Below are 22,782 nucleotides of genomic sequence, written 5' to 3' on the forward strand. Positions count from 1 at the left end.
TTGAAGTCAGCACAGATGCACATATATGAATAACACAATGGCAATATATTTAGCTACGGCAGGATGTTAAACTAGGCTCGATAATTGTAGATTATTGGTAGAAACATCCACATCATGTGCACTAGATTAAACTAAATGAAATTGCAGGTTCTATAAGGCTGTAGGTTACTAATCAAAAGTTGATAAGATAAGCGTTCAAGCCCCAGCACTACCAAGTTGTCACAGCTGGAGTTGTGTGATGGTTGACCTTGTGTGTTTCTAACAAGCTAGGATACAGGAGGAAAGAATTTCACTCTATTTGTATACATGACATTAAAGGTTCTTCTAATGTAAACCTGTATACATCTAGCAGGATAAAATAAACGACAAGAAAGCTGAAAATCAGGCTAAACAATGATGTAAGACCTGAGGTTTGACTTACCTGCTGGAGATTCTTTCTGTCTTATGTCGTCCGTCACCATTAGCCATCTTACTTATACCCTCCTGTCAGCCCAAACGCCCACCTCAGGGCCAAAGAGGCTCCAGTCTTGTCTTCGGTTCATATTTCCATTTTTATTTCTGATGCCATTTGTAGAGGCGGATTCTAATCCCCAAAGCTCCATAGCCTTGGCATTCAGTGTTTAGTCTGACGGAGGTTTAGTCTGAATTGCATCCTGCTGAAGGGTCTGGGGCTTCAAGGTCAAACCTCCCACAAACCTCACAATGGAAAACACCACAGGATCCACCAATATGTTCTGCAAATAGACAACAAGATTTAGATATAAGATGCAAGGGACTAATGTCTTGTGTTTTTAATCTAATAAGTAGTTTAATGTAGGATGCTCCCTGCTTGGCTGGATCTATCTGAAAAGGTGATTAAGTCTTGTATATATAAATGTGTGGAATTTTTTTATAACAGGGTTTCAGTTTGTACACTCTTAGCATAGATTTACAGGGAAAGACTTTTTTTTCCTCCAGATTTGCTAGACTATTGAATGTGTGAATCAATATTGCACTTCTGTCAGTCAAGCCTTTTACCCAGTTCCCATGGTGAAGGTCATTAATCATTCTTCAATCCAATTCCACACTTTAATCGCACCAGGTTCATGTGTCCTTTCAGAACTCAATTTGGCTGCAACCTTAAGTCAACACAAAAGGAATCTGGGATACATACAGTATACAAATCTCATCTTCTAATGCATTAAAAAAAACTTAGGCGAAGGTAATGTAGTCATTTCAAACAATGAATAATAAATACCACCATCAATTTACAGTCAGCTCAGGAATTATTGGCACCCTTGGTAAACATGAGCAAAGAAGGCTGTGAAAAATTGTCTTCATTGTTTAACCTTCTGATCCTTTGTTAAAAAAACACACAAAAATACTCTGCTCTCATAGATATCAAACAATTGCTAACAGAACACAGGTTTATATAAAAAAAAAATCTTTGTGAAATATAGGTGTGCAACAATTATTGGCACCCTTTGCCAAGATAACAGCTATGAGTCTTCTCCTATAATGCCTGATGAGGTAGGAGAATACATGGCAAGGGATCTGAGACCATTCCTCCATACAGAATCTCTCCAGAGCCTTCAAATGTCGAGGTACACCCCACAGGTTTTCTATGGGTTTCGAGTCAGGGGACTGGGATGGACATGGTAGTATCTTGATTTTGTGGTCAGTAAAACATGTTTGTGTTGATTTTGATGAATGTTTTGGATCATTGTCCTGCTGGAAGTCCAACCACGGTTCATTTTAAGCTTTCTGGCAGAGGCAGTCAGGTTTTCATTTAATATCTGTCGATATTTGATAGAGTCCATGATGCCATGTATCCTAACAAAAATGTCCAGGTCTTCTGGCAGAAAATCAGCCTCAAAACATTAAAGAACCACCACTATATTTAACCGCGGGCATGAAGTACTTTTCCATATGGCTACCTCTCTGTGTGCCAAAACCACCTCTGGTGTTTATTGCCAAAAAGCTCTATTTTGGTTTCATCTGACCATAGAACCCGATCCCATTTGTGTCTGGCAAACTGCAGACACTTGAGTTTGTATTTGGATGAGAGTAGAGGCTTTTTTCTTGAAACCCTTCCAAACATCTTGTGGTGATGTAGGTGACTTTGAATTGCAGTTTTGGAGACTTTCTGACTTTCAAGACACAACTAACTTCTGTAATTCTCCATCTGTGATCTCTGTAGATTTTTTGGCCACTCGAACCATCCTCTTCACAGTGTGTCGAGACAATATAGACACACGTCCAATTCCAGGTTGATTCATAACATTTCCAATTGACTGGAACTTCTTAATTTTTGCCCTGATGGTGGAAATGGGCATTTTCAATGCTTGTGTTATTTTATAGGCACTTCACATTTTGTGAAGCTCAACAACCTTTTACCACACATCACAGCTATATTCCTTACCCATTGTTATGAATGACTAAGGGAATTTGGCTGTATTACTTTGTATGTATTACTTCATATTTATATTCATGTGAAACAGGAAATCAGGGTTCAACAATTTCCTGTTCCTAGTCACCCAGGTGTACAATTTTTTAAAAAAAATATCAATGGGAATCTACTTCAAATATATTTTTCTCTTATGAATTCATATCATTTAAAATATATAATTCACATATATATTTAACAGACATTTTATAAACCTGTGTTTTGTTTGCAATTGTTTGATATCCATGAAAGCAGAGTATTTTAGTGATTTTATTTTTAACAAAATACCAAAAGTTTAAACAATAAAGACAGCACAGCTGTCTTTGCTCATATTTACTAATGGTGCCAATATTCGTGTATTTTCCTTAAATTCACTCTTCTTCAGTAACTGTTCCATCCTGGTAAAGGTCACATGTCCCAGTGAGCATTAATATGTCCCAGTGCGAGTCAGGAATACACCTTGGATGGGATGCCAGTCCATCACAGACCACCATTCACACATTCATTCATACTTAGGGGAAATTACTGTCAGTGGCATCTTTTTCACAGGGGAGGAAACTGGAGAACCCAGAGGAAACCCACATGAACATGGTGAGAACATGTGAAACAAGTCCCCACAGACAGTAACATGAGCGTAGGATTATACTGAGGACCCTGGCGCTGTAAGGTGGCAATGCTACCTACGAGGCAACCATGTCGACCCACCATTGGCATATTTTATTAAAAACAAAAAAAAGAGGACTTAATACAAGGAAAAGTAGTATACAGTAATGTACACTGTACAATATGGTGTTGGCTCATGACCCACAGAGTGTCCCTTATGTTTAAGTTCACAACAAAACTCATTGGTGCTATTTTTATTCTATTATTTTTATTTTTATTTTTATTTTTTTTTGCCACATTTTAATGAATTGTGTGAATAATTCTGGAGTTCTTTGTTTATTGACTTTGTTCTGATCTAAAGCCACCTGATGGCCTGTACAAATTGCCATAAGTATGCATGAACAATCTAAAAGTCATCCAATGCATTAGCAGTGGAGAAATCAATCTTTGTTCCTTGCTTCGCAATGCAAAGCATTGACCTGTGTCAGTGACGTCTGTCCTTCATCCTAATGTTCCAATTAGCCCACATCAGCATGTCTAAGACAGCAAGAGATAAGACTAAGATGAAGCAGTATTGTTTCTTTTGGCAGCTGAAAGGCTGATGAGAAAAATACTGGACCAAGTTATAGGATGAGATTACATTATAGGTAAAATAAAGAATGAGTATAGACATATAATATGCCATAAATGAGCCAGAATGACTTAGTTATGACTGAGCACTAATCTAGTATAAGACTGAAATATAAGTGCTTTATTAATGTAGTACCTGATATGCTAGCCCTGATAGATTTGTCTGTTAATACAATCATACACAATTCATATTGCAGGGGAAAAACTCATTCAGAGGTGGATAAACACTCATTTTTAGATTTTGGGAACATCCCAGTGAACTCCCTAACCCTCTCTCTAAATGGTAATGTGACCATCTGGTACTGGCCAATGTCTTGGTCATAAACCTGTAATATCAGCTAGTGAAATACTGCCCTCTGTGTGCAAGCGCACTGCTTACAACCCACTGCAGGCACATTATAGGTAAAATCTCTAGATGAAAACCTCCGAACCAAAACCAAAAAAACAAAGTACTGCATTTCTATAATGCTATTTTGGAAAGAGTAATATTCTAGGCATGTAAAATTACTAGGTCTCAATGCACAATGGTGGAAAAGCACAAAGTGCTGAAAGCAATGTAATATTTCACACGAGACGAATGGGTGTTAAAATGACCAAATTCTCACCTGAGCCGTAGAATAGTCAGAATGCTCGCAACATTACACCTTGATTTGTAGCTTAAATGGTGCAGTGATGTTGATGTGGGTTTCATCAGCTTCATGCAGAAGGCACAGCAGATAAGCTGTTTGAATTGCTCAGCTCGCTTTGATCTGGAGTTCATATAAAGGCAAAGTAGCCCTTAATAACCTGAAATACAATTTCAGTGAACAATGAACATTGATTCATAATAGTGCATAACATAAAATATCTTTGTCAGTTGTGAAAAGTCATCTTAATTGTATTATTTTACAGCCTAATATACTGTATATGCAGTTTTTGGCTCCACAAATAGAAAAACAGGCTTTTTACATTATTTATGTAATTAAAGTTGCACCAGGGCAGTTTTCTTGTAATTGAGATTGTAATTAAGAAGATGTAACCAGCAATATATAAGTCAGCTTCAATTATGCATGGTAAGTCTGATTTGTGCATCTACACCATCTGTCGTATTGTCCTTCACAGAAGTATTGCTCTCTTTTCCCCCCCCGTAATCTCATTAATAGCTTTTAGTTGAATTTTACACCCAGGAGGTTTGATGCTCATGGTTGTTTTTCCTCACTTTTCTCCATTTTTTTCTGATTTAGATTGATGACTTTCTATGTGCAAGTTTTCTAGAGAGTATAAGGAACCAGGCCTATATCTCTACTGGCTTGGTCATTAACTCATTAAAAGTAGGGACAATGGTTTTTATGATTTTTAAGTGAAAACACCTTTATATATACATATACATATATAAATTGTTTGTAAGTTCTCCTCAAATTCTGATAGCTGCCGATAGACATTCAACATCCAACCAAACAGAACAACTTACATCATGTTGCACGTACATGGTGCACTCTCAGAAAAAATAGGGGGAGTAAATTGTGTCATTCTGTGTACCCTCTAGAGTACACATTTTATCTATAGTGTGAATATAGCGTACTTTTTCTTAATGGTCCAATTATGTGTTGTAAATCCTTTTAAAGGTACATTATGACGGTACTATTTCCAGGTGAAATAATTAAATTAAAGGTACAAAAAGGTACAAAAGATAAAGCTACCACCCCAGTGACAATGAAACTCATTGTGAGACGCCTTGTGAGTCATGGTGTTTGAGAGAACACTGAGGCTGAGAGAAGAGGCTGTATAGTTTTTGGATTTTGAGCATCATATTTTTTTTTTATTTATTTATTTTTTTTTTTTGCATTTGCATTTGCTCGAATTATATTTATAAACAAGGAATTGAATCAATCCCCATACGATGCTTTAATTTCTATTTATATCAATGGCACAGTTCTCCAACGGAGCTATAGACGTCATCCAACTCATATTTTCAGGTTTGCACTATGCTACCAAGTATTGGAAGCCTATGGCCACCAATTAGCATCATGCACAGTTGATATAAAAAGCAGAAGTTTGGGACTGCAGCACGAGTGTGAGGGCGCAGTGAGCCGCAGTGGCCGCTGGGGGATGATCGAGCTCTGTCGGCACTGGCCGTGGCCGCGCGAGGCTCCTCGGTAATAACAGGCGCGCGCTACGGTAAACGTGTGAGAGCGAGCGGCGGCAGACGCGCGGGGCGTCCACTTACCCAAGGCTATTTCACATGGCATTATTAAACTTTTCATTCATGGCGCTGCTTCACTGATTTATCCGTGCGCTCCGAGTGGCACAAGCTTGCTTTATTGGTTAAGTCCATCTTTGCTTTACATCATTTTGGTTTGTTGTTGTTGTTGTTTTTTTTTCTTGGATGGAAGATGTGCAGGTGATGCGAGATCCTGTTGAATTGAGACACGGCGAGACGCAACCCCAAAGTGGAAAGATACTGTTGGATGCGAAAAAAACTCGATTCTTGAGGATGACATGTTCTCTTCCCGCGTGCGTCGTGTGGGTTTTGGATGCCCAGAGCAGGCGGGGATTTTTGGGCAAACCTGGGATTTCTATCCTCACCTAGCTCCGGCGTATGGTGTTGGAGGTGGAAGCTAAGCAAATATTCTCCGGTCTTTTCTCATGTAAGTGGTCTGAACGGAGGGAAGATGGGGTGGCCGTTGCGTGCGGCGAGTGTGTATGATTAATCGCCTATAGGGATTTTTTTCTCTCTGTAATAATCACGTATTGTCTCCTGTTGCCGTACAGGCCTGTAAGTGCTAAATCAATGCACTGATATAATAACTAAATATGCATTATTATTTCTAAGACTGTTATTAATACCAGTATTGAGCTGTCCCTATCGCACAGCATGTTAATACAGTGTGGAGATTTTTTTCTCTTTTTATTTTGAGGGGTGGGAGGGGATGTGTGCAGTCTATAACGTTTGTTTTTGTGCCCTTTGCAGCTGTCGCTGGCGTCAAAATAATTCCGTGATTCATTCGTAGCCAGTGGAGGGGCAGAGGACAGAACAGCACCCCACCACAACCTCCACCAAATCCACCACACACCCTCCTTCCTCATCCCAGAGATTGAACCACGGATCACTAACAGAACTCAAAGTCGCTTCTGACTACAAGCAAAACACCTCAGGTGGCAGACTTAAAGGCGAAGATATCATTAACTCTTCTAATAATCTTATGGAGGACTCGAAGGACAGCCTGTGGTTTTGGACACCGATGCAACGCCATAAACAAACAGGTTCCTTAACCTTTACGCACCTGGACTTGAAGATGTCATTGGACCTATATTAACACCTTATGGACTCAGTTTAATGATTTCAGTGAATGTTGCATGACCATAAAATGAAACTGTAATCACCGTGCATGTTGTGAGGGTTCTCTCTCTCTCTCTCTCTCTCTCTCTCTCTCTCTCTCTCTTTCTCTCTCCCTTTCTCTTTGCCTCAGTGGACTTACATCTTCCACAAACCTCACTGTGGCGTTCCAAGTGCATTTATGGACATTGCTACACTCTGGTGAAGTCTTGACAAATAACTGTATTTAACTATACGGTTACAAACTACGCACCAAAATGGAGTTTGCTATGGTAGGAGCAGACAGCAGCGGGTGCAACCCCCACCTGCCGTACGGATATGCCCAAGCTCGCGCCAGAGAGAGAGAGCGCGAGCGAGAGAGACATTCACGCGCGGCGGCGGCAGCTGCAGCGTCCGAGGCCGGGGCAGCCGGTGACGGAGGTGGCGGAGGTGGCTCGTGCACCCACCCGTACAGTCAGCCATATCAGACTCGCACCGCCTCCTCTACTAGTGCCAACCATGGGAGCGGAGGGACTGCCTCGCGCCCCTCCTCCTCCTCCTCCACTCAGCAGGCGCAACAGCAGTACGAGCCACAGCAGCAACTTCTGAGAGAGCGCAAAAAGCAGAGAGGAGTCGCGCGCTGGAGGCGGCACCGCGCGGCTCTCGGAGGGGACCTGCGCCACTCTGAGTTGGCGCTTCTCGGGTCCGAGGAGGACGTTATGATAGAAGAGGACGAGGAGGCCGAGGGCGACGAAGAAGACGACGACGGGGGAAGCAAGAGATCGAGTTTTATCTATAACATGGACGACGAAGAGACAGCGTCTCTCACGGACAGACGTCCACAGTCCGGATACGAGAACGTTTACAGCGAGTACGGCTGCTGTGAGAGAGTGGTGATCAACGTGTCAGGTCTTAAGTTTGAAACTCAGCTCAAGACTCTTGCCCAGTTTCCCGACACGCTCTTAGGGGACCCCGCTAAACGGATCAGGTACTTCGACCCACTGCGCAACGAGTACTTTTTTGACAGGAATCGACCGAGTTTCGATGCTATTCTGTATTTCTATCAGTCAGGAGGACGGTTAAAGAGACCCGTTAATGTACCCTTTGACATCTTTTCCGAGGAGGTCAAGTTCTACGAACTTGGCGAAGAGGCCATGATGAAGTTCCGCGAGGACGAGGGCTTCGTCAAAGAGGAGGAAAAACCGTTGCCAGAGGACGAATTCAAGCGGCAGATTTGGCTCTTGTTTGAGTATCCCGAGAGCTCGAGCCCTGCCAGAGGCATCGCCGTGGTGTCCATTTTGGTTATCGTCATATCAATAGTTATTTTCTGTTTGGAAACGTTACCAGAATTCAGGGACGACAAAGATTTCCTTAGCCCAGGTAAAAACGTGACGCATACAGACAACGGATTTACGCCCTTCAACGACCCGTTTTTCATTGTGGAGACCGTATGCATAATCTGGTTCTCATTTGAGATCAGTGTGCGCTTTTTTGCCAGTCCGAGCAAAGCCTCTTTCTTCAAAAACATCATGAACTCTATAGACATTGTCTCCATTTTGCCTTATTTCATAACTCTGGGCACGGACCTCGCGCAACAGCAAGGCAACGGGCAGCAGGCCATGAGCTTTGCCATCCTGAGAATAATCCGACTTGTAAGGGTTTTCCGGATCTTCAAGCTCTCCCGACACTCCAAAGGACTCCAAATTCTCGGGCACACGTTGCGCGCGAGCATGCGCGAGTTGGCGCTGCTCATTTTCTTTCTTGTTATTGGGGTGGTGCTGTTCTCCAGCGCCGTGTACTTCGCTGAGGCGGACGAGCCCAAGTCACAGTTCACGAGCATCCCGGACGCCTTCTGGTGGGCCGTCGTTACCATGACGACTGTAGGCTATGGAGACATGAAACCCATAACAGTCGGCGGGAAGATAGTGGGCTCGCTGTGCGCCATCGCCGGCGTCCTCACCATCGCGCTCCCGGTGCCCGTCATCGTCTCCAACTTTAATTACTTCTACCACAGGGAGACTGATAATGAGGACCAGGCTCCTGCGGTCGAGTACCCACCTCCGGGATGCCCGTATTTCCCGGACTTCCTGAAAAAGTTCAAAGGATCTACATCCGGGTCCTCACTGGGCGACAAAGCCGCTGAGTACATGGAGATGGAAGAAGGCGTCACGGAGTCACTTTGCGGCATAGACAAGCAGAGTCCGAGTAGAGGGAACGGCACGGACATTGGCAGGAGAAACAGTACACATTCAAGAAGCATACAGACAGATGTATGATTATAAATATCACTCTGATGACTTTCTGTGGAGGGTTTCTTGAAGATGATTGCACAATTCACTTATCAGCACACATGCACGCCCAAGTGCGCAAGTTGCGCGCTAGGACGCACACCCCCACACAAACAGACGCGCGTTTTAACAGACATGCACAACAAAGCACGCACGCACGCACGCAGGCACACGTTTAATTTCTTATGGACCTAGGCTGAAACATTCTTTGCAATGTGGCTACTTTTCTAGTGAAACACACCCTGTAATCGAATAACAGGCGACGCAAAAATCACCAGCTTTATGTAACACGGGGAGGTGTGAGTTCTGGCCCATCTACACTGTAGGCAGAATTTCCCGATTTAAAAGAACGGAACAAACAACAAGTATTTTTGCATAGGCACTTTATAAGTTACATTTGTCAGAAGACGTAAATGTTAGAACAGGAAGCGAGCTGTTAACGTAAGGTTGTTATGCAATAAAGTTTCAATCATTTGCACTATCATTAAATATGTTCTATTCTCAAAACCAGATTAAACCAGAGATTACCAGACACACGTCTTGGTGTGTGTGTGTGTGTGTGTGAGTGAGAGAGAGAGAGAGAGAGAGAGAGAGAGAGAGAGAGAGAGAGTTTAATAACTATTTAGTTGTTACGAAGTACATGCACAGTTAAATAATGTCTCATATTGTATGAAAACTCGGCAAATTAGTTTGACAGTAGCACGATGCCACAATAAACTGCCCTCTGGTAAAACGTAATTTAGCCACTACATTAAAGTCAGAGGCACTGAATTATTTTAGGAGCGTTAAACAAATCAGTCATCTGGACATTTTAAACATTTTACCACAATTCTAGGATCAACACCTAAGTGTAGATGTCACCCCTTAGATAGAACTATAGGCCAAAATACCGGTATTGCATCTCAAAACAAAGATCATGCACAAGTGTCTTTGACGCCATGGCTGAGAAGGGACAGTCCTGTCACTTGGGTCATAGTGCTGCCACGGGAACACGTTTTTATTTTAGAAGGGAATGCTTCATGCAACTGTTTACTTTGCGTCCCTTTAACCAAAATGACAATGCATCCCTTTACAAGGACGCCGACGGGGGAAAACAACAACAACAACAACAACAACAACAACAACAGCTCTCGTGGAAACATGAACTGGCGCTCCGCACTTGTGCTTTGGTGGACTTTATGCACAAAATAATCACCTCTGGATGGAAAACCAGTCTTCCTGGAGCGCGCAGGGACCACACGGTCACACCGGAGCGCCTCATTGTGCAAGGTAAGCATGGATCATTAATACTTTTACAACAATATTACTGGCTTGAATTATTTAAAGAATCACAACACAAAGATAAGCGCAAAAAAACTGAACACACTCTTTTCCAGTGTACACGTTCACGACGCTCACGCATTCTCTTGCCGAGTTGTACGCATGCGCCCGCGCACGCTTGTTGGTTCCTGTAGCTGGGTGACGCTGCACCCTCGCGGTGAAACAGATGTTATAGAGCAGCGTTCAATAACACCAGTAGTCAGATGTGTTCATGGCCCATTGTGTCGCTGATACGCTATATTATCTGATAAATCAACATATACAAATTGGGCAGAATCAGATGAGATGTAATGTTTTACACATTGCATTTCACTCCGAAATAAACAACAAAGCTCAGATCACAGATTCCTGGAGCATGTACTGTTTTCCCTACTCCCAACACACCCAATTCAAATAATTAGCTAATTAATAATCCTTCCATGTGTGTGTAAGAGCAACACTCGAATGTGCAGGATAGAGAGTAGGCTATTCTTGAACCAAGGTTGCAAATCTATGCACTAGATGAAAGCTTTTTCCTTCTGTAGAAAGCGTCCTTACTTGGTTGCCTTGGTAACAGAGAGTCGCCCTTCCCGCCTCATTAACTGTCTCAGGTTTCTTGTTTAAACGGTGCAGCCTATCAATTGCCACACAGGATAATTGCTGTCAAAGTCGATTAATTGCTCAGAGATGACATAACTAATGTTGAAAAAATATATAACCTATTAACCCTTCACACGGAGGAAAAATCCACAGATGAGTTAATCACACCAAGTGCTGGCTTTAAACTGGAGAAGTAGACTAGTGTTAGTGTCAGATTACAAAAGCGATCCATTTCCACTTGTGCTTGAGCCACTGATGATAGGAATCATTTCATGTAATCAGACCACAGAGCCAGTGCGCTATTCCTGTTAATGAAGAGGCTATTCCTTTGTGAAAAGAAATGTTATCCTTTATAACCCATGCTTAACCACAAAAGCAGCTGACCAAGAATACATCACCAGAGATCTATCACATGTGCACAGGATTTCTAAAAATATATTCAGCCATGTATTATGTTCAAAGATCCCATTATTGTATTCATACATTGTCTGTATTCATACAGCACAAATGGCCATGTTGAAAAAATGTACTGAACACCTCACTATGTTCTTCCATACTGGATATTAACAGGTATCAAAAAGTTTTGTTGGAGTATTACATCATTACTGATTGAACAGGGTGAAATAATGTGAATGTGAGTCTGCATGATAGTCTGTGCTGATATATACATTTATTTATTCATACATCTTCATAAATCCCAGGAACACTGGGAGTGAAATGGGAATACAGACTCATTCACACCTAGACACAATTTAGCATAGCCAATGCACCTACTAGCATGTTTTCTGGGAGGTGGAAGGATATGGGAAACCCTGGAAGAAACCCGTGTGGATACAGGCAGGCTTGGGGAGTAACGGAATACGTGTAACAACGTTATATAACCAGGATACAAAGAACTGGTAACTGTAATCTGTTACAGTTACATCAAAAGACAAAGTAATCAGATTACAGGTACATTTAGTAAAAACTGGGACTACTGTCAGGATTACAATTATTTTCATTTAAAAGCAAAGAAATGAATATTTTGACATAACACAATATAGACAGCTTCTTGATTATAGTAATGGCTCTCTCTTGCCAGTCGTGGCTCACACGAGCAACCTCCTGGTGCACGTGCAAATCAATTTTTCGCAAAGTTAATTAAAGCAGATGAACACAAATTGTTCTCTGAGACGCTTTTGTTAGGGTGACCATACGTCCTCTTTTTCCTGGACATGTCCTCTTTTTCAGACCTTAAAAAAGCGTCCGGCCGGGATTTCTAAATTTGAGAAAATGTCCGGTATTCGGCTTTAGTTTCATTCATCTGTAATTCCTGCCTACTCACACACCAATTGGTCGATCATAAAAGGCTTGCAGCAACTACTGGCCAAATTCTCCATCTCAAATTACCCTACTCTCAGTGAATGTGTGAAGGTGAAGCGCTCTTGTGTACGGAGTCAAACAGTTTCTTGACAATAGCAGCAAATGACCGCTGTCCTGAGTCGAAACAATGCCCATAGCCATAAAAGGTCATTTTTAATTTCATGTTATCATACTGCTTCGTATTACATGGCCATTCAAATGTGTAAATAATGACAGAAAGTACACCCGTGGCATCTGATATTTTTTTATTCCAAGGACATTCAAAAGAATGTAGGAAAAATTCTAACACATGGGCGGAGTGAAACCAATTTTATTTATATATATTTATGTGATGCTAATACTGTGTCTTTATATATTAAAGTCTGCATTTATAGTAACACTGTTTTGGACGATATTAAGACCCCCCCCCCCCCCCCCCAAAAAAAAAAAAAAAAAAAAAAAGAAAAAAAAGAAAAAAAGAAAAAGATATCCTCCTTTTGGAAAACCAGAATATGGTCGCCCTAGCCTTTGTGATGTAATGTTTCCCGCATCATGGACAGTGATCTTTTATTTGTTTATTTATTTATTTTTTATTAAAAACAAATCCAAAGATTGAACAAGTTGTTAAGCTCTAAAATAAGCTCTAAATAAAAGCGTTTTAGATCATATTGCTTTTCTCTTGACTTTATTTATTTACTTGACTTCCAAAAGTAATCAGATTACATTACTTTCATATTGTGATACTTGGATTACGTTACTGATAAAAAAAATTTTATGAAGTAATTTGTAACTGTAACAGAACACATTTTTAAAGTAACCCTCCCAACCCTGGATACAGGAAAAGCATGCAAAACTTATTTTCATGAGCAAGCGGGATTTGGGGTTCATGTGAGCTTCAGAGGGGATCTCTCAAGGTGAAAGATATGACTGCTATAAAACAGCAGATTGCACGTGGCAAAGTTGTGTTGTGTGAGCAATACAGCGATACTGAGACTTTGAATGTCATGTAGTGTCCACTCAGCTAGGATCAAGCTTAGGATCAAATTTTTGGCCAGTATGAAGCACATTCTATGTAGGTGCATTGATATTGTATGGTATCATGGTTCACAGTCAATGCTGTGAGTAACTTGGCTCAACTACACATTTAAAAGGCATGTAAACAAGATATATAGATGCTCAGTTTGGCATCCACCATATGTAATGCTGCATCACAAGTGCCTTGTAGAAAACAGCTTTCTAACCGACTGGCCCTTGTTTTCCGAGATGTTGTTCCTGTGCTGTCATAATGACAAATGTTGTTTACATCAATTTGTGTTTATGAGGGGTGAAATGACAGTGTAATGGCATAGTGGGTTAAGTGTTTGCATCTCTCTCGCCAAGGTTATGATGGAGCTGTGTGTCAGCATAAAACCTCTCTGAATCTTGCTTAGGCTTCAGTAGACCAAGGCTTGTTCTTTGTGCTAGCCACTGGTTCATCGGGTTTTAATATTGATCACACATATTGTGTAAACTCAGACACTGCTGACCAGCATGAAAGCAAAAAAGAACTGCTTAAGCATGTGAAGGATTGGCATAATGGATGCCAGAATAACAGAACAGCAAGAAGACTGGTGGTCTTGTTCTTCAGTTTGGCTTCTTTAATGTGCAGTGAGTAAGGCCAGTCCTTCAGGCTTTAGGTGCATCCATCCATCTGTGAGCAAAATGGTCATGAATCACACCTCAGCTCTCGGGAATAGAAAAACCACGAGTCACCATATATTTAAAAAATAGAGGACACAAACGTGTTTACTGAGTCCAAATAAGAGTATATAACTGCTCCATGTTGATCAAACATAGTGGTAAGTTAATGTAGTCAGTCTACTTCATGGCATGTTTTTGGGTGATGGGAGGAAACTGGAGAACCCGGAGGAAACCAACAAAGATATGGAGAGAATATGTGAATTTCCAGACAGACACTAACCAGACTCAGATGAAAAGAGGGACCCAGAAGTTGTGAGGTGGCAATGCTACCTGCTGCACCACGGTTCCTCCCATAAATAATATTATATACAAATTATCTTACAATGCTTCTCAAAGAGTTATTAGATTACAAATCAGAATGTGAAGTCATTTTGATCACCAGCATCATCCATCTTGGTGTAGTCATGGCATTGAATTGATCACTTTTACATTGGTACTGAAATAATCGTTGATAAATTCAGTTCTGTCCAGTTGGCTAAATTTCCATTATAGCACTCTTCTCTGTTTTAATGATGGAAGAGTGTCACAGACATTTTGACAGCCGGTGATCACAAGCTAAATTAAACTAATCGTGACACTGCCTGCATGAGGAAATCACACTTAGCCAGCAAGGCTTTAGACATATTTTGGGCAGACTGACTGTTTTTACAACTGCATTTGTTAAACTGAATCCTTACCCCAAGTAATTGATGCAGATTTGTTTTGGTTGTTTTGGCAGATTTTTGCATTTTTGGCTGTTTTCCAGAATTCAGCCACAGTGGGATCCAACTGGTTTCCCAGACTGCCAAACAAATATGATGAAGTGATTCATTTAATTTGAGGCTAAAGTGTCCAAGATTCCATCAAACCTTAAAAATGTGAAAAGCTTAGTACTAATAAAAAGGGTTTTAAGTTGCCTTTGCCCTCTTAAAGTGGTCTGTTAAGCTTAGAAACAATTTCTTTCTCACATTCTCTCTCGTTCTCTATCTGACAGGACAGGTTCCTAATTAGATAGATCCAATATCTTATTTCCTTTTTACACACCAATCAACTGAAACTCCTAATTTACATTTGAGACACAAAGGCACTAAATTAGTACTTATCGTGTCACTTAATCCCAAGGTCCTTCAGTGGGACCTTGTTGTATTAAACTCGCATTACTTCTGCACTGACAGAATACATTAACATTCTTTATTATTGCTTTAAACCCTAATGTTTTTGCTAGGATTCTTCTTCTTCTTCTTCTTCTTCTTCTTAGTCCCTCATCCGCCAGTAACGTCTTAGCAGACATTTTACAGTGTCAGCATTGAGCTTCAGTCATGAAACTTGAGCAGTTTATTCACCACTTTAGTGTTCTATGTACCTTGGCAAGAACTGTCCATAGTGAGTGCTAACTGTGAAGGGTGCTTGGACCCTGCAGATTGTCAATTGCGGCTATATATTATTTTATAATTGCACTGAATGAATACTGGTGTCCTTAATTGTATCGTAATAATATACCAAAAACAACCATACAAACTGTCACTGAGTGGCCGAATTGCCATCAGTATTCACCAAACATGGTTTTTATTTCCAGAAAGGAAAGTTTGGAAGCGGTATGAAAGATTAAACAGCTAATGGGGCTTTTGGCTGGCATTCTGCCACTGCTAGTGCTAACACAAGTTAAATGTGTTGCATGACTACACTTACCCAGGCTCAGTTTCCCCAAAGCAGTGTTTAAAAATGCCACAACTTCATATATACCCACTCTTCCATCCTAAAATGATAATTGTGCATCTGTTTTTCTCAGAAACCCAACATCGTTCTGTGTATTTGTATTCTTTGTAACATAAAAACCCATTTGATCCAACAAAAACTAGAAAAGCAGACTAGGCAATGAGTTTTACAAAGCTAACTTAGAAACACCATCAATTTAGAGACCCATGATGACACATGCTGCTGAAATGTGTGGAATTAATTTTTCGTAGACTTTGCTTTTTCTCTAAAAAACAACCCCCCCCCCCCAAAAAAAAAAAAAAAAAACAACAACAAAAAAAAAAACAAAACAAAACAAAACAAAACAAAACATGAATTTAAAAGAATGCTAATAAAAAAATCTCCTTTAAGTGCTTTAGGCATGCTTTGCCCTTTATACAGCTCCTGCAGAGCTGTAACCTGACATCAGTATCAATATTTGCATTGAAACTCCTTGCAAAACAAATGCAAAACAAGTTCCACCACACACTACACAGCAGATTAACGGCATGCTGTCATAACACAACCATGGATCAATATTAAAGACGTGCATCAACAATAATAGATCCAAGAATTATTATACAACTACCTTTTTGGTTAGGTTCCTCATATCATTGACTAGTGTGAGTATCTGGGTTAGAGTTTGTATGGAGAAGGGGTGGGAGCCAGATATAATTTGGCACTCATCCGACAGAAAGCAATCATCATTGCTCTTTTCAGAGCATTAATTAGTTGATATGCGTGCTGTCTACTGGGGAAATGTGATACGCCAGCCCGGCAGCCATGTTCAAAGCCCTGTTAAATGATCACTTTCCTTGCATATACATTTAACTCATCTGATGATATAAACAAGCATACGGGAGTTTAAACAATTTTATGCAGATGGCCCTCTTGCAAGGTTTTCACAAACGACTGTTTGATTGTTTGGGATTGAATGAAAAAGCTCTTTGTAGTTGTTTGCTGACTCCACCCCATTTCAAAGCTACAATATGTCTTAGAATCTATACTTTGTGCCCTTTAAGTGCAAATACTGCTTAGTGTTCCTTATTTGCTGGCACAACATTGGAGGATCAAAGGACACAAAAATAAAAGTTTTGATGTTTAGATTTTTTAAAAAAATGTAGTTTACATAAATTTGGGAGTCAAATTGTTAATTTTTTCACCCAGAAATGTTTGATTTTTCTCTTGTTTTCTTCAAAATTTGCAATGCAATTAGCTCTTTGTGCTTTTTAGCAGAAAATTACTTGAATTGGGGAAATAGCAATTGCACAAAATAGTTTTGCACGGTCTTTCGCAGTGATGTTTGTTGGTAAATCAGATCTTTTAGCTGTACTCTTGCTCGATGCACGTGAATCGTTGAGGGCTTTGGCTGAATGTGCGTTGTGATGATGACACATGACGGGTCTTGGCCAAAAAATCTGCGGTAATTTTTAAAAACTCTAAGCCCCTCCGAGTATTGCAGAGTGCTTGATTTTGCGTTCATTTCTAGGATCACAAAATCGCTCAATTCTGGAAGGACTGCCTAACACATTAAGTTAAGGATTGTTTTGTTTATTTATTTTATTTCATTATTCTTGACTGTTAGTTTTCCTGTTCTATTGGACTTATATTTGATGTACATGTGTTTGATGATGCACCCTTAATATGCAGTAAAAATAGTGTTTATGGTCAAAACATATGAAACTAAGTATACTCAGAACTTATACACACACTCAAGAGTTGGCAAGACTTCACAATGAAGCTATGCTTTTGTTAGCCTTATATAGTCTATAAAGAGGAGGAAGCGTAGAAGTGCTAAATTGGAATTCAGGGGAGGGAGACCTCTGATGACAGGGAGGTTTAATGTCCTGACCATTTAAATATTCCATCCTGACTGTGACACAGTAGCGCCACGGACACTTTGACAGTCGATATCCGATTACAAATGGAATTGATTACACTTCTGTCCAAATAAAGGCTGAATAAAACATTGAATGTGTGAGGAAATCCTTAGCACCACCACTTAGCAAGGTTTTAGACATGTTTTTACCACTGCATTGGTTAAACTGGCTCCCAGCACGATCTTTACAGGAAGAAACCCTTGACAAGATTACTAAGTAAATAAAAAACAGTAGTTTTGGAGGTGTATATGTATGGTTTCTTACAGCCTGTACACATCAAGTGCTACACTGCAGATGGTGAAAGCTCAATTGGGAGCAAGATGTTTGGAGTGAACAAATGGGATTTTAAAATGATGGAGGTTCTACTAGCTAAGTTTAATGATGATGTGAACATGTAGTAATCTGTCATTTCTGTTCAGTGCAAAATGCAAATAAAGTAAATAGTAACATTCTGTCAAAAAGCAAATTAATCAACAGTCAATATATAATTGATATGGATAATACATATACAAACAGTAACAAATGGGACTTTATTCACACAAATGACACTTTCTGAAAATAACCGATAACATATGTGAACATAAACAATTTTTTTATAAAGTTTTATATTTTTGTATTAAGGAGCAAAAATAAAGATGCTTTACTGTCTCAAAGCAGCTTATCCACTATAAAAAAAATAAATAAATAAAAAAATGGGATGACATTACAGAATGATGAAGTGCATGCAGTTACCACAGTGGAACAGGCCTTGACGTCTACAACAAATGGCAAGACTTTTAAAGATAGGCAAAGAGGAGGACTGCAGAGTTGCGGACAGACAGGGGAAAACTTGGGAAGGACAGTCATGTACCCAGCCTCTTACCCCAGAATAAAAGCAAGCACTAGCAATACTGAGTCTGACAGTGTCTCTTGGAATAAGACAAGGACTTAATGTCTGTGGAGAAGAGTTAAGACTTATCTACATCCCCTCTGCCTGCCTCTCTCCATAGCCTGAACCCCTTAGCCATGCATCTAGGCCTGGTCTAGCTGCTAAGCCCTTTTAGGCAGGAACCAAATTAGAGGGCCATATAGGGCCATATAGAGGGTCAGAGAGGTCCAGTAGGTGCTAATAGGCATGAGCTAGTATTAACAGAGTAAGAGCAAGTTCTCATATAAACTCTTGATACACAATATGGGCAAAAGTTTGTGGACACCTGACCATCACATCCAGACTGTATGTAGGTCTTCTCCAAACTGTTGCCAAAAAAGTTGAAAGCACACAATTGTATAGAATGTCTTTGTAGGCTATAGCATTACAATTTTCCAATTACTGGAACTAAGGGGCCCAAACATGTTCCAGCATGACAGTGCCCCTGTGGTTTGCTAAGGATGGCATGGAAGAACTTGAGAGTCCTGCACAGAGCCCTGACCTCAATCCCACTGAACACCTTTGGGATTCACTTGAACACCGACTGCACCCTCAGTGCCTGACCTCACTAATGCTCTTAATGGCTGAATAAACAAATCCCCACAACCACACTCCAAAATACAGTGGAAAGCCTTCCCAGAAGAGTGGAAAACCATTGGTCATGTACAGTATGAAACATCTGCAATATCAAAACCAATAATTTGTTCCACTGAACAAAAAGAGTGACCTGGTATTCACTAAGTGAACAAATCTATGCCTGTTTTGCCCAATGAACCCTAATTAACTACAATTTCTCATTTAATCTGACAGCCTGGCAGGAAAATTGTAGTTTATTTTGTATACACATTTCTTTTTTTTATGATGACTTATTTGCCTAAATTTGTGGTTCTAGCTTTATGGTTTCTTGCTTTACTTTATTCAAATACTTATTTGGCATCTTTTAATGAGAGTATTTTCACAGAGTGTTTTATAACAGAAAAAAAAAAAAAATATATATATATATATATATATATATATATATATATATATATATATATATATATATATAAATAAAATTATATTTCCCAACAGACCCAGGAAAAATGTACTTAAGCAATAGCAAAAATTGAAGCATCATAATAATAAAAACAAAAACTTACTTGTGTGCCAACACTAGCTTGGCATTTCCCATCTGTCTTCAGGTCAGGAAGAGTAATGTTCTCCTCAGCTCTTTTTTTCCCCCCTCCAGCTCATCTTCCTCTTGGACTTCCCCAATAATTGAATTTTATTTTATTTGTATAGTGCTAAAAACAAACATTGTTGCAAAGCAGACCTTTAATGAGCAAGCCAAAGGCAACACTGGCAAAAAAAAAAAAAAGAAAAGAAAAGAAAGAAAGAAAGGGAACTGCACAAGGAACTGTGTGAGAAAGCACATTCTTCTTTGGGTGACAATGGATAGTGTGATATTGTGGTTATTTACAGTACAAATGAGTAGAGTGTCAGATTTTACACAAACATTGTTCAACATTGCGCACAAAAATGTTCTTTGCTCTCTGATGCTTCTCTAAACCTCATTTTCCACCATTTTCCATGACCTTTGCTGGGCAGTGTTGAAACACCTCTCAGTTTTGGCCCATGGGTGAGCTGTGGGTGTTGGCAAATGCATTCAGAGAGGATATCCACTATCACCCAGAAGCCAACCATTTCCAAGTCTCCATTTCTTGCTCTCTGGCTAGTTGGCCCAGATTAATGCTTTATGACTCCAATTGACCACAATGTCAGTACAGAATCTCTAGTGACTTTATAATAATACCTTAACATTTAAGTGTAACTTGGATCCAAGAGGTTGGGCGTAGTGGGAACATTATGAATAGTCTTATATACCACAGTCTTATTAAGTCCATGGTTGTCACTGATGGTTTGATGCATAGTGCTGTTAGAAACTCCTGCTGGAGTCAGCATAAAGTTCCAGCAGACATTTAGCACCAAATGGACTTCTATTCAATTTAAATGAAACAAGAATTTGTTCTCAGTTAGATGCAATTATAGAGACAATATAAATTGTTGTCAAAATTCTTGTCATCCGACCAAAGTTTATCACCATTATGCATGCAGAAGTCTTATGGATTTAAATTTTATAATATAAACATGAACCTACTACAATAACCAGCGATACTACTTGTATTTTAAATCATCTAAATTCTTGTAGTCAGTATCTTTTCCAACTCATTAAGCCATTATTAGAGCACACCAAAAACAGCACATTTGTTAATGTTTACTTTTTACTATCATACTGTATATACTCTAAAAATTAATCTAACAGGACAGTTTGGACAACTGTTAGCAACTAATCAATTCCACCAAGAGAGCTGTGCTCCAGACCAAGTGGCAATACCTTGAAAAGTAATGTAACACTAGCTCAATTACATTTTTGGCAAATGTGTAGTACTTGCCATAAATTTAACTGAGTACATGTAAATCTTACATTACTTTTTGACTTACAGTTATCATCTTCAATTAATTTGCCACTATTACCATGCACATATTCATGTAAATAAACTCAAATAAAGCCAGGAACTTGCTAGTCACGTTAGCTGCCCAGGTTTTCTGACATGTTGCTGAGCATTGCCCGTCAGAGATTTTTGGGTTCTCACATTATGACATTTGTGTTGGGCTTTAGTGATCAGCCTTTGGAGGCTCACATAATCCACAGTGCCCCAGGAAATTTCAAGTGTTTCCAGTCCTGTGGATACTCCTCTACCGGCAGTCTGTACTTCGTCAAGAATTTTCAATAGATTGACATTAATTCACTTTGAGACATGCATTTCTGCTGCTAATTTATCTGGACACTGTTGAGGATGTGGACTCTGAGACACAATATTTGTACTACCACTGCCATTTTTCACATCACCTACTGTAGGCTTTATATGATTCTAGATGGTCAGATTGAAACTCACTGGCTTTCACTGGTTCAATTTAAATAAGAAGCATATTTGTTTTCAGGCTTCACTGAAAACAAAATACGACGTTTTGACTAAAGCTGAGTTTACGCCTGATTTTGATGTCAAAGACAAAAACCCTAAAAGGTTGGCGGTCTTAGAACATGTAAAGTGACATGCTCAGCAGATTTAGTGTCATTGAGACCAATGACAGCCAACGACAAAGTCCTGTCAGAATTTTTTTTCAATCTCAGAGTGTGATCACCAATAGGAGGACAGCATGGGATGACACAAAAGTTATAGGGCAGCTACAAATACTGTAGTGCTAATTCCGCAAGGGCGATGTTTCTATTTATGTGACCCCATTTTCTGTATGAGCCCAAATCAGACTGATTGATGTCATAAGCACAACGTTATAATTTTCTTTAATCACACATCTTCTGTAAAATGATCTTCATCATTTAACCCAACATGAATACAGAAATCGATCAAAATCTTATCAGGATCATCTTGTACTGTGTGACAAATAATAATCTTAAAAGATCACTGTAATCGCACTGTCTAAAACTGGCATATGTGGGCTAATACTTGTTACAGGTTTCAAGATCAAAAACAAAAACAAGATTTGCATATAGCCAAAAAATTATGATTATTAAATATGAAAGAGGAGTATGGGTATTAGAACATTTTTTAAAATGTCTCATTGGAATTTAGTGAGGTTTTTTTTTGTGGTGTGTTTATTGGTCATGGGAAAAGAAACACAAAAACAAGTTAGTTGGTTAACTTGGTTATCTTAGTAGGTCCAAATGTACATTTATCACTCTCGTAACTATATAAATTTTCCATTATATTCAGTTTCACTGTACTTTGCTATAATAATTCATAGTAGTTATTAAATAAAAACTTTAATCGGTGAAGAAATATCCTGACAGTTTATAAACAGCTTAAAGAAATGCCATCCATATGGATATGAATTTGTTTTTATGATGGCTATATTTTATCTCTTATTATTGGTAAACATGCTAAGCTATTATAACAGAGATGCACACTTTGGCTCAGAAATTTGGATTTGTCTGGAATTGAGGACTGTCAGAAGGGTCTTGGTGTTAGTTTTGGACAATAATCTGTAGTTTCACTTGGGCA

The 22,782-nt window shown here is 39.6% G+C and overlaps 1 protein-coding gene across 2 annotated transcripts in view; it reads left to right on the forward strand.

The window, feature by feature from the left end:
- Positions 1-6,971: 6,971 nt before the first annotated feature.
- The window catches only part of kcna4 (potassium voltage-gated channel, shaker-related subfamily, member 4), a 43,726-nt gene continuing 27,915 nt past the window's right edge, over positions 6,972-22,782 (forward strand). For both annotated transcript variants that reach the window (XM_053676661.1, XM_053676662.1), the window contains exon 1: positions 6,972-10,510. In XM_053676661.1, coding sequence (XP_053532636.1) covers positions 7,232-9,229 — 1,998 coding nt within the window. In that variant the 5' untranslated portion in view covers positions 6,972-7,231 and the 3' untranslated portion in view covers positions 9,230-10,510. The remainder of the gene's footprint in view (positions 10,511-22,782) is intronic.

Source organism: Ictalurus punctatus, chromosome 27 (genome assembly GCF_001660625.3).
Source record: "Ictalurus punctatus breed USDA103 chromosome 27, Coco_2.0, whole genome shotgun sequence".
In the NCBI taxonomy this organism is placed as follows: Eukaryota; Metazoa; Chordata; class Actinopteri; order Siluriformes; family Ictaluridae; genus Ictalurus; species Ictalurus punctatus.